Genomic DNA, 13,777 nt, shown 5'->3' on the forward strand with positions numbered 1-13,777 from the left:
ACTCTTCAGCTGATCCAGAATGCTGCAGCACGTGTTCTGACAGGAACCAGGAAAAGAGATCACATTTCTCCTGTTTTAGCTTCTCTGCATTGGCTTCCAGTAAAATCCAGAATAGAATTTAAAATCATTCTTCTTACCTACAAAGCTCTTCATGGTCAGGCACCATCTTATCTTAAAGAGCTCATAGTATCTTACTACCCCACCAGAGCACTGCGCTCCCAGAATGCAGGGTTACTTGTGGTTCCTAGAGTCTCCAAAAGTAGAATGGGAGCCAGAGCGTTCAGCTATCAAGCTCCTCTCCTGTGGAACCAGGTTCCAGTTTGGGTTCAGGAGGCAGACACCATCTCCACATTTAAGAGTAGGTTTAAGACTTTCCTCTTTGATAAAGCTTATAGTTAGGGCTGGCTCAGGTGAGTCCTGAACCTTTCTTCCCTTTCCCATATTCTTGTGCTTTCTCGTCCCTCTCCTCTCTCCTCCTATCACTCCCTGCAGGTGTTTCTGGCTCTGGAGCTGTGGAGTTGGATCTGTAGTTGCAGTCACCTGCTGCCCAGTGTTCCTCCTCGACAAACTCTGCTACAGTTATTGTTACTAGTTCTACCGTTATTATTGTTATCATCAATAACATTACGATTATTATCATAAACACTACTAAAAAGCTGTACCATTATTCATACAGTCTATAGCAACATTACCTTTACTGTCTGTACATCTGTGTGTATATTGTGTCGTCTGTCTGTCTGTCTTTCTGTCTGTCATCCCCAACCGGATCAAGGCAGATGGCCGCCCACCCTGAGCCATGGTTCTGCTCGAGGTTTCTGTCTCTTAAAAGGAAGTTTTTCCTTGCCTCTGTCGCCTTGTGATTGTTCTTGGTGGAGATGGTTGGGTTTCTGTAAATAACATCACAGAGTACGGTCTAGACCTGCTCTTGCATGAAAAGCACTGAGATAACAGTTGTTGTGATTTGGCGCTCTAATCATAAAATTGAATTGAGAGCACAACCATGTAATGTACAATGCAATCAATGACTAATGCCTAAACTATTGTAAGTCAACACATCCCTCAAACTCTCAAACCAGTGTAACAATAACTAAATAAAACTAATGTTACATGATCAACAATAAACCAGTAACCTGTTTGCAGTCAGTGTTAATAATTAATGCGATGGCAGCCAGCAGGATGTAAATGATTAAGTTAATTCACTGTTTGTACACAAGTTTGGCAAGTAAACAAACGTTCACTCATCTTTTCATAACAAACGACAGTCAGAGTTAACCTCTCGTAGGTCGTAGCTAAAGCAAGACGCAAGCTAACGTTAAATGGCCAATGTTGAGCTAAACATGTTTATTAACCTCAGGTTACTAACCTATTTTGCGTTCAGCGCTTCTCTGTTTGGGTTTTGTTGTATGAAGTTTTAAAGCCAGAGTTTATGATGAATGGCTCAGCAGCTGCCAGTGTTTGTTGTCCTCTCTCACGTGTGGCCGCGCGCAGCAGATATGTAGTATGTGTTACGTAGGTAAGTTATAAATAATGCAGGGAGGGGAATAACAGCGAGCTCATCAGACGTTTCCTAAAAATAAATACTGTTCACCAGTCCCGCACCTCGAGTCCGAGTCAAGTCTCAAGTCTTTTGAATATGAGTCTCAAGTCGAGTCTCAAGTCACTGTGTGTGCAACTTAAGTCGGACTTGAGTCCGAGTCTCAAACTCGAGTCCCCATCTCTCCAGTCTGTTATTCTAACTCAATCAGCATGACCGAGTGAGCTATCTATCTATCTCAAAATCAAAAATGTTCATACTATATATGAAGGAACAAAAAAATGATACCCCAACGTATAGGATTAAAAGCTGCAGCAGTATCAACAAAATATTTTTCACCGACTGCCACCTTAACACTCCACTGCAGCACATCCATTATGACACTTACATGTTCCTCTTTCAGCTGTGTGGTTTCCGACAGCCTGCCAAAGGCATCAATCAGTGCCCTGAATCACTCAGTATCCACTCTGCTATCAGCTGTATGTAAACCACTGGGAAGAAGCTCCTTGATTCCAGGAAGTGATGGGCGTTGGTGTTATCAGTCTGATTTGGGTAAATAACTCCTCTGCCACGGACATTTCTCTTCCTCCACCACAGAACCACCCACATGAAATGTGAGGCCAGTTTACTGTCTCCACTGTCTCAACTGACTCCATGACGCTTAATAGAAATGTCAATCCAAAGCCCTGAACCATGGCAGTGCAGCTAAGTGGGAAATATGACTGACTGAGGAACTGATAAGAAACAGCAAATTGTCAGAAAATACAGCGCATATTTTGATAGGCGTGTAAGGAGCGTTTATTGCTTTATGACTGGAAATAAAATAAAAACTTCAAAGCACCTAGCTGACCTTGCTTTGGTTTCCAAACATTTGGGCACTGCTCATGAGATAATACTAAATGCAAATACAGGGAAAACATTGAAAAGATGAAACAAGATTATAGCTTTGTGGTCTGTGTACAAACTTTAATCTCAATTTCAAATTCTCAAATGTCAGTTTGTAAAAGTGACGCCTCATGAGGCTTAAGGCCAATTTCTATTTCTGCGTCAAGTCTACGCCTTAGCCTGCGTGCACATTTATATTTGTGAGTTGGTGTCTTGGTGAGGTTTCAGTGTTCCACTGTGTTGGTTCTTCTTTTTCGTTGGAATAGTCCCCTACAAACAATGGCGACTGAAACTGAGCATATCATGTTGGAGTTGGAGCTGATCGATGTGGAACAGCAGTAACTTTGAGTGAAATTACTAAAATGCAGAAATGAGAGAAATTGTCGGAGGATTTACACCCCTTGAACTGGTTGAGGCAGAAGAAGGAAAAGACGGATATAGCAGGAAACGCAATGCTACAAAACCGACTAGTCACAGTTCATGCAGTCTGCTTGGGTTGTGTAGATTGGAAAATGGCTATAATCCATCATACAGTATCTCACAAAAGTGAGTACACCTGTCACATTTTAGCAAATATTTGATTACATCTTTTCATGTGTATCCAAAGAAGGTTAAAGTCAAGGGCAACTGGACTTAGTTGAAGATACTGGAAGACGTTTCGTCCCTCATCCAAAGGACTTCTTCAGTTCTGACTGACTGGTAGGGAAACTCAGCTATTACGATCCTGGCAAACGACCCCACTGAGGTTAAATAGCTGAGTTTCCCTGCCAGTCAGTCAGATGACTGAGAATCTTCATAGACATCTTTTCATGTGACAACACTGAAGAAACGACACTTTACTACAATGTAAAGTAGTGAGTGTACAGGCTTGTATAACAGTGTTAATTTGTTGCCCCCTCAAAATAACACCTTACACAGCCATTAATGTCTAAACCGCTGGCAACAAAAGTGAGTACACGCTAAGTGAAAATTTCCAAATTGGGCCCAATTAGCCCTTTTCCCTCCCCCGGTGTCATGTGACTCATTATTTTTACAAGGTCTCAGGTGTGAATGGGGAGCATGCGTGTTAAATTTGGTGTTATCGCTCTCACTCTCCCTCATATTGGTAACTGGAAATTTATCATGGCACCTCAAGCCAAAGAACTCTCAGAGGATCTGAAAAAAAGAATGGTTGCTCCACATAAAGATGTCCTAGGCTATAAGAAATTTACCATGAATCTGAGCTGCAACACGGTCGCCAAGACCATACAGCGGTTCAACAGGAAAGGTTCCCCTCAGAACAGGCCTCGCCATGGTCAACCAAAGAAGTTGAGTGTACATGCTCAGTGTCATATCCAGAGGTTGTCTTTGGGAAATCTATGTATGAGTGCTGCCAGCATTGTTGCAGAGGTTGAAGGGATGGGGGGTAGGGATGCACCGAATGCTTGGCGACCGAAGTTAATCGGCCAAATAGCAAAAAAAGCGCTTTCGGTGTTCGGCCTAATAAGTCAAAACACCAGACATTTTACCCAACAATTACGTTGACATGTCAGCAGTGTGGATACATTTTAAACAGTTTGCTGAAGAAAAGCAGACTAAGGACATAGATTACTGGATTACAAGCTGTACACTTACTACTTTACATTGTAGCAAAGTGTAATTTCTTCAGTGTTGTCACATGGAAAGATATAATCAAATATTTACAAAAATATGAGGGGTGAACTCACTTTTGTGAGATAATGTACATGACCTTTTAGAAGCCACAGAATAAAGGTACTTTATTGTCACATACACCTATATCGAAACACATACGCTGCATTTAATCCATCCCTCAAGGGAGCAGTGGGCAGCCACTGTATGCCTGGGGACCAACTCCAGGACAAAAAAAAAAGTGGCACTGGTCAATGACAGTGATTGGAGATCCCCAACATGCAGGAGAACATGCAAACTGAGAGGCCACGGTGCCATCCACTGGGCCACCGAAAAATGAATTACGTAACCAATACTCATTAACGCTATCCAAGTACTGTGCTGGAGTAATGACATGTTACTCAGCAAGTGCAAAAACAGGCTGCCGGACTTATCAATGCACTTTCAACAGGCGGAGGTAGACTTTTCTTTTAATGATTCATGGATTTTCAAGATCACAAATCTAGACTCAGGTGTGAACAATGATCGAGATATCATACATGTGACATTTTCTCTTGGTGGAGTATGTCTGAGTTTTTGGGTTTGCTTTAAGTTGGAACCTTTGTATGAGGACATGTGCCTGTTGCAGTATCTGACATGAGAAAAACCTGTGGGGAGCGACGCTGACTTCTGCAGCAGTTGAAAAGAGCTGGGAGCCTTTCATGGCGTATGAGTTAATCCAGGAGGTAGAGGTGTAATCAATAACCCAGCAGATATGTGATCTGGCTGAGGGTTTGGAGTCTGTGAAAGGGGTTGTCTGAATCAGTGCACAGCTCTTTGATATCTTTGATATCAAAGTTCAGGGGGTAGTTCAGGAATGTGGCCATTGTTCCTTCTAAATCATATTGCTTCGGGTACATGTTCTCCTGTTCCTCCAACCTGGGATTGTTCTGTCACTTAACACTGATCATTATAACCTTGTGTTGGCAAGCAGCCCATTTTCCTTCTCTCAGCTTACAATAAAAAGCTCTATCACTTTTTGTACTGAACTTGGAATCCCTTTCTATACCCCACCTACTTTCACAGGTTCCTTTTCATGGTTAAAAAGGACATTCACTTTTTCCTGTGCCACGCTGTCATAGCAAACAAGCATGCACCATATGCTAGTCTCCACTCTTAAAAATAAGGGCCAACCCCCTATAAGTCGACTAAACTGTTGTCCATGAGAAGAGTTGTGTCACGTGTCATGTTAATTTGCGTTGAAATAAACCATTACAATGTTCCGTCCCCATGCCGTTTTCCCGACACATCCAGAAACATTACCCCTCGTCATTAACAGGCGGGTCATTAAGGTTCATTACTATTGCTGTAGCACAGTGTCAATGCTACTTAGGACATTCTGGGTGTTTCTCAAAACCAAGAATGCAAAGAACAGGCTTGTTTTCTTGGGGAGAACGTTGTTGCTATTCATTCTTGGAAGAATGAACTTGCAATGTCATGAGCACACAGAACGCTGCTGACAGGTTGAGATGATGCGTTCTTGCTGGTATTGTGCTATACCCTAAGCACAGAGGCTGCCTGCAGTACTCCAACATAACAGCCAGGCTTTATCACCCAAAACAAAAAGCTAGGAATTGGGTTTATTGCCAAGTAGGTTGCCATGGTCTATTGCTGCATAAATAACATTTATATAAAATAAAAGCAAGTACTGTACCCGCAACTTTACTGTACACTAACAATGTAATGTCTAATAATAACAACAATAATACTACCAAGATGGCGCCGCTCAGGGCAGCTGTGGTATCGTGTCATCAGTGGAATTATTGAACATTCTGGTCAAGGCTTCACTCTCTGCTGTTCATGCGGTGAGATGCCGGAGGGGGAGAAGGTCCGGTACGCTGGTGCGACTACACCGAAGAGGACTCCGCACGCCGCTACTGGGAATATTTCTCTCCAACGTGCGCTCACTGTGCAACAAACTGGATGAACTTCGGCTACTGGTGGGGAAAAATGGAGACTTTTATTAATCTTCTGTTCTGTGCCTCACGGAGACGTGGCTGTGTGGATCAATACCAGACTCCGCGCTGCAGCTGGCTTCCAACTCTACGGAGCGGACCGCAACACGAAACTCTCCGGCAAAACAAAAAGGTAGAGGTATCTGGTTTTACATTAACAGTAGATGGTGTAACAATGTGTCAGTAATTCAGCAACTGTTCTCATGACCTGGAATATTTACTGATACACTGTAAACCATTCTACTCTCCCCGCGAGTTTGCTAGCTACTTTCTGTCTAAGTGCACGCTGGTCGACCAGATACTGTGGGTAGAGCGGACATTCCCGGACTCCTTAGTTATTCTTCTTGGTGACTTTAACAAAGGAAACCTCTGCCAAGAACTCCCCAAATACAGACAGTTTATGAAGTGTCCAACCAGAGGGGAACACTTTGGATCACTGCTACACCACAGTTAGCAGTGCCTATCACGCCGTCACTGTGCTCCACTGGGACACTCTGATCACACCATGGTTCACTTGATTCCTGCTTACAGGAAAAAACTAAAACTTTGTAAACCTGTAGTGAGGACAGGAAATGGACCAGTGAAGATGTAGAGGATCTTCAGGCGTGTTTGGACTGCACTGGGATGTTTTCAGGACTGCTACCAACAATCTGGATGAGTTTACAGAGGCTGTGACGTCCTACATCAGCTTCTGTGAGGACAGCTGCATATCAACGCGCACCAGGGTGAGTTATAACAATGACAAACCCTGGTTCACAGCTAAGCTCAGACAGCGGAGGCTGGAAAAGGAAGAGGCGTTTAGGAGTGGAGACCGGGCCAGGTTTAAGGAGTCAAAGTGGGCCTTTATGGAAGACAGAACGTAGGCTAGTCCTCACAAGACTTTCAGTCACTGAACATTTAATGTTTCGTCATGTTGTCTTCTCCTGTCTGTGTTGAGAAAATGTTGCCAGGTGTAAAACACTAACATAACATCAGGAGGCTTATAGACTTGCAGGACTATAGGCTACCAATTAACTGAATTTTAGTTAACACTGCACTCAATTTCTTTCTATCATTCTCTGCCAGGAAGAAGCCATTACTCCAAAAGAAACATAAAAAAGCCAGATTTCAGTTTGCAAATGCACACAGGCACAAAGACACATGTCCAAAGAGACATGTCCTGTGGTCTGATGAAACTAAAAAAAAAGGGTCTAAAAAAAAATCCTTCTCTCATTATTCTGGCATTTAGCAAATATAAATAATAAATATAAAATAAAAACAGACAGTGAGGAAAAAAGCACATGTGTCTTTCTATATAGGGTATGTAAACTTCTGGTTTCAACTGTATATATATTATATTTGGGCTGATCTGAAGCAGTTGGTTACCTGAGCGATCTTACAGATCTTAAGAAAATATACGAATATCTTTATCACAGGTTTTTTTGAGGCAACGGCCAGGGTGCAACCTCCTCTCCCTCGCCCTGTACACTCCAGTGCCCTGCTCCCCCTCCGTTCACTCTACTATGGGTTGTGTTGGTCGTTACCTGATCTTAAAAACCGGAGGATTCTCAGGAAAGCGTTCCTGTTCCAGTTGCTAGTCAGTTACAAACTGAACATTGAGCCAATATTATATAGCTGCAGCCTCCGGTACTACAGCGATATAATATTGTCCTGTTTTTCTAACTAAAAACCCGCTTACATTGATGTTCAAGCTCATCTTAATTACATTTAATCAGGCACCGCCATCCCCCAAGTGTATCTGCTGCAGGTTTATCAAGTGTAAAACACAAAGCTACACAAATCGGACTCGTTAAATATCAAAATCAATATTTTTGGTTTTGGTTTTAACAGAAAAACTAAAAAGACGACTTGTTTTTTGTTTTTTCCAATTCGGTTTTGGAAGGAAATAATAAAAGAACGAATGTTTTGAAAAATGATTGTTATAATTGTTATTAATTCCTCAGATTTGTGATCCAACGTTTGGCATAAAGTGTATGTCATGTTCTAATCATAAAGAAATTTTCTCTCAGGAGCAAAAATCAGCCTTTAAACTAGAAAGAAATAATTTGACATTTATCGTGATAATTATCGATATCAAATGGTATGAAAGATCTTTTCACACATTGCTAAAGTTGGTCTAACATGTTGCAGAATTGTATGCAGTATATGAATGCAGCCCTTCAGTATCTAGTCATGTCTTGGAGAAATTATATGCATGGAATAATGGAACTATATATGACTAGTAGTTTGATTTACCCTGCTTACAAAATATCGTCAGCGGTCTTTTTAAGTGGGATACTTTCAGAATCTAGCCGTCTCTTGCTAGTTTCTCCAAGATTAACTACCGTAGGTTTGATGAAGGATTTATAGCAGAAGTAATTTAGCATGTAATAACACCAAACATTTGCTGGTTGTTGTTGGATAATGTATTGTTATTAATTATTATTATGCATTTTGTAGACTTATGAATTAAAATATTCAATCGATTATTTCATAATGATGATCAAATGAGTTTTCGGGTGGCTATATGTAACTATAAGTAGTGTGTTGGTGAGACTCACTGGTGACCTCCTGCAGGAAGTCCAGACAGGGCCGGCTGATCCCAGACATGCTAACAGATACAGCTACGGGTGTCTGGCCCTCGTAGTTCCTCGTATTGGTATCAGCTCCGTACATGTAGAGCATCTGGGCGCACAACACATCGTCCCTGAGGGCTGACAGGTGCAGGGGGGTTTGGCCGTCTTCAAGACGTCCGAGATTAGTGTCCGCTCCCCTTTGCAGGAACATGCGGCAGTAGGAGTGATTGCCTTTGATGACAGCATATCGGAGCAGGAAGCCATTTTGAATGTCAATGTTGGCGCTGTGGTCCAGGAGGATCCGTACACAACTGGAGCGTTCACGGATGATGGCCAACTGTAGTGGTGTGGTCCCTTTGTCACTCAGCGGGTCCACCTCGGCCCTGAACTCGAGGAGGAGGCGCACAAACGAGTCTCGACCGTAGTGGGCAGCCACGTGCAGTGGCGTCCAGCCATCGTTGCTTTTTGCATTTATAATGTCGCTGCGAAACTCAGATTCTAGCATCAACCGGGCGATGCGTGCTCTGCCGTGCATAGCAGCATAGTGAAGTGCTGTGAAGCCACCAATAAAGTCCTTCACTGTGGGGTCAGCTGCACAGAGGAGAGTGGAAATGAGAGGAAAGTCAAATACAACAGGAGTTTGTGGCTGTGGGTGAAATGATCTTTGATCAGCTGGATGGCTACAGTCCACCTAAACCTAATCTAACACAAGAACCTCTTTACCGGTTCACACTAACTGTCCTAATGTTTATTGCCCTCTAGCTATTCTACTTCAGGTAAAATATTAAGACTTCAGGATTCTGACACGTACAGTGCATTGGAGTTTAGTCACATCTAGACATTATGGCTAGGCAAAAGATTTCATCAATGTAAACCTTTGAACCTCTTTCAACTGTTCATATCAGTTTTAAATGTATTACACGATTTAAGAACAAAAGACAGAACAACAGTTTCACACACTAGTAACATTTTCCAGGACATTCATGTATCATTCCAAGATATCCAACCATGACAATTTTACTAGCTGATAATATGTCAGTGTTAGGATTGCAGTTTTTTGTGCTGCATCTGAGAGACCAAAGCTGGACTGCTGACTTTAAAAGTTGAATAATACCCAGAATGTAGGAAAGATGTGGAACATTTTGATATCTGAATGGAGTTTCTATCTGAAATTCTGAATTAGTAGGTAAGAGTTGTCCATTCATTTGAGTGCAGAAAATACCCCGGAAAACCTGGAATATTTTGTAAAGTATGAAAGGAATGAATGAGAAAAGCAAGAGCGGGAACGGCCTAATTCTTTTTATGCTTACTGTGAATTTTTACACATTGTTGTTGCTTGTTAATATCCTGTAATATCCTGTATATTTTTTTGCATTCTCCCCACCTCCCCATTAGTATTATTGTATTATTTTGTATACTTGTACATTTTTGATCTCTTTACTTTATCTATATTTATATTTTTTATCTTTATATTCTAAAGCGAAAGTGAACCTGGCAATAAACTTCATTCTGATTCTGATTGAGCTGAACATTTTGATGTTAAAAAAATAAATTTGTTCCCAATGTGGAAGGAGTTGAGTGCCAAAATAAAGCGGTGGAAAAATACAAATAATGCAATACAAACATGGCTGCCTCAAGACAGCTTAAGACTGTCTTTAAGACAGACTAAAATTTAAGTTGTAAACAAGATGATGAATATTTTTAATTGTTGTTATATTTAATGTAACTTTAAATGCTTCTCACAGTATCATATGTATACAACTACATTTATAGATGATATAGTAGTAGTATATAGTGATTCTAGATCACATTTTCTTCACATGTAAGGCATTTATAAGGAATATTTGTCTGCTGTATAAATATAATGACCATATTTCCTTGCCATATGAACCTGTGTGAGACATGTAATTTATATATATATATATTTTGTACTTTAATGGCTTTTAACATGGAGGTGAATCAATGGAGTTCTCTTCCAGTAAAATAACGCCCTCTAGTGTTTGGACAAAAAAAACCCATGTCCTGGCATAATGCTAACCATCAAATGATGCCAAATTCAGTGACAAGACAAAAAAACCCCAACTCACCTCCATGCTCTAAAAAGACTCTCACACATCTCTCTTTTCCTTTGGCAGCAGAGAAGTGAAGCAGTGTCCAGCCGTTGGCATCGCGGATTTTAGGCGAGTATCCCTGCTCCAGCATTCTCCTGACAGTGCAGACATCCCCTGCTGCCACTGCCGCTTGGATCTGTAGCTCCTCATGAAGCTCAGGGTTCCTTCTGCAGTGATGGTTCAGCATCCTGTCACATTTCGTAATGGAAATGTTCACCTGTACCTAACCTCTGTTAGGAAAAACCATTGAATACATTCTGTATGTCTTGGAAAACTGGATGGGTGTATGCAGTGTGTCTAAAGTGAAGTTTCGGACTCTACTGTCAAGGGTCAGTGACCTAATGGCTATGTTACAAAGATGCTCTACAATCCAAAAAAAAATACATGTTTCACATACGTCAGAGCTATTTCAACTTAAACTGAACACTGTCTAATACACACCTGGGAGAATGAAGCCACATAAAATAATTAACACCCGACAGATGCTGAAGTACTGATAAAAATCTGATAACATATTGGCCACCATTTTTTATATCCATGCATAACATAAACAACTGGTTTTAAAAAAAGAACCCTTAAATTTGGTTCTTAAAGAATTGTGACTTTAGGTTGACGAGCCGATACAGGCATATTTTAATGGATCAGTAACAGCTGAAACAAACCTGAACAAACCACCAATGGACGATAAATACATACATAAAATGATACTCAAAGAAATTGGCTTTAGCTTTCAGTTTTCTCATTTTCCAGTGCAGCCAACAATATAATTTTTAAGCAATATGGAACAATATACAGTTTGTTTGATCATGTTCGCCTACGTTAATCGTATCATAAAAACTAGCGATGGAATAGTTTATGCGACTATCATCTTGTCTTAAAATATATTTTCCTTTTGTGTGTTCAGATTCAGTGTGTTCAGTGAGAAGGATCCATCTGCAGCCGCCGTGTGAGGGACCTTGAAGGAAGTTGTTGACTGTTCAAAGACGTGTCCTGGTCACCACATAGATTTACACATCAGGTTAAGATAGGGCTAACGTAGCAGCAGCAAAGTTGTGCTGATGCGTATGAATATAAAGTTCTAGGGTTGAAAAAATGTAGTTCCTAAGCACAGCACTACAACGGTGTGTGGAGATAGGTCTGGCTACACAGTACCAGCTAGAAGCCAGGCAAGTCTTCAAAGTCAATGGCAATGTGTGTAACACACGTGTGTCGGTGGGGGGTTAGCAGTAATCTTATAAAAGGTATGCGTTTCAGACATAGAATTCACTTGGTAAAAAACATGGTATTAAGTTATAAGATAAGGACACTGTGGATATTTTACAAGCACAGACCAAGTAAAGCAGCAGTGAACACAAAGAGTGCAGATGTTGGTTTTGGGTTTTTGATAGGCTACGTTATTAATAAGCCGGCATGGAGCTCACCTGCCATGATAATGGATCGCGGGTGGAAAACTCTTGGGGAAAAACGAGTTCTGTATCTTTTCCGCGACTTTATAATAAATCAAACATATAATTGAACTATCAAATTGCTTGAAACGGCCATTCCTAGTAAAGATAAATTATATCCTTATAATGAACTCTATGATGTTCAAGTTATGTTAAAGACCTCCAATTCAGTGGTCTCTAGTGGCATTTGGGTGATTTGTACAGCACATATCAGTCGGGTTTTAGAATTTGGCACATATACTTTTCACGTTTGAATACAAACACGAAGAAAATGCCCTTTCAGGAAACACGTAATTTTGTTCCAGACAACACAGGTTTAACTTCTCTAATTTCATATCGTCTGATCATGGCTACTTGAGATCACCGATTGGCGATCTGATCACCAGGCGGTGTTACGTTGCAGCACGTCAATGAAATGCCAGCATGGAAGAAACAGACTTATTAGCTTTAGGAGAAACCACCACAAACATCTGTAAAAGCAACGCATTCAATAGCAGCTATGTACAGCTTGCTAACCTCGACAAACCAGGGCTGTCGTGATTACAGCAAAATTGAGATACTGCCTACCACGGAGAATGGCAAGCACCGCAACAACCGCAATGTTCATACTTTCCACTTCAGGGTGTGTTAAATTAATAAATTAGTACTTTAAAAGTTCCACAACCGTAACGAGCTCTGTAACAGTCCAAGGACGGATCGCCATGGGCTGTTACGTGACCTGACTTCAAACTTGGAAACTGTAACCGTATTTTGTGTTGTTGTACTGTTGTTGTTGCTAATTTGGTGTTAGCATATTGCGCGGCTTATGTGGCTAGCAGGCTCGGCGATGTTGGATTAATGATGTGATATTGAGGGACAGTCGAGGGAAACCGTTAACGGTAAGCCTCATTTGAAGCTCACTAAATAACGCGTGTATAGTGTCGGATGCCTGCAGCTGTTTTTCATGTTGCTTTATGTGGAAATTTAGTTATAACGTTACTAAAGCGCAGTGCTTAGTTGTGGACACGGTATGTTAATTGACTTGACAGACATGCCCTGAAGGTAACGATATAGCTAACATTACGTGTGAAAAAGACACGGTCAAACTACAAAAATGAGTTTGCTTGGCAATGTTGCTGACTAGCACCCAGCAGCTAGCTTGCTCCGACCATAAAGCTGTTGTTAGCGGCTCGCTGTGCAGTGAGGTGACAGACAGACACTCTTACTAAGTTATGGCACCAAATTACTTCAATGATGAAAACTGTGATAATACCGCATAGTTTTGAGCCACAACAAATTACCGCGGAGGAAATTACTTCACTGCAACAGCCCTACGACAACCCAGTTGTATTCTAACGTTTACATAGCTATCGTTATTAGTTCGGCTCCTTATATGCTTGCTTAACTAATTTGAAGGTGGCTCTCCAACATTGACAGTGTTGTGTTAAGAAAATAGACTAACTTCTCAGAGTTAACTTCAATGCATTTGTTTTTCTATAACACACTGCTCCATTTCAATGTGAGTGTGTGAGTGTGTGTGTGTGTGAGTGAGAGAGCGCACGCGCAGAGGTGCTGAGTGAATCAACAATGGCTCCACAATGATTTATGATTTTAAATCATTAAAATAAATCAGTGAACGGGAAAC

General features: G+C 41.2%; 1 protein-coding gene across 7 annotated transcripts in view; it reads right to left on the reverse strand.

Moving 5' to 3' along the window:
- Nucleotides 1-13,777, reverse strand: part of asb7 (ankyrin repeat and SOCS box containing 7) — a 26,826-nt gene that overhangs the window by 9,393 nt on the left and 3,656 nt on the right. For 3 of the 7 annotated variants that reach the window (XM_046074475.1, XM_046074476.1, XM_046074481.1), the window contains exons 3-4: nt 10,685-10,896; nt 8,583-9,188 (exon numbers count right to left, since the gene is read on the reverse strand). In XM_046074475.1, the coding sequence (XP_045930431.1) occupies nt 8,583-9,188; nt 10,685-10,896 (818 nt within the window). Of the gene's footprint in view, nt 1-8,582; nt 9,189-10,684; nt 10,939-13,777 lie in introns of all 7 variants that reach the window. The other 4 variants (XM_046074477.1, XM_046074478.1, XM_046074480.1 and 1 more) reach the window with 2 other exon arrangements.

The sequence above is a fragment of the Micropterus dolomieu genome, linkage group LG17, assembly GCF_021292245.1.
Source record: "Micropterus dolomieu isolate WLL.071019.BEF.003 ecotype Adirondacks linkage group LG17, ASM2129224v1, whole genome shotgun sequence".
In the NCBI taxonomy this organism is placed as follows: Eukaryota; Metazoa; Chordata; class Actinopteri; order Centrarchiformes; family Centrarchidae; genus Micropterus; species Micropterus dolomieu.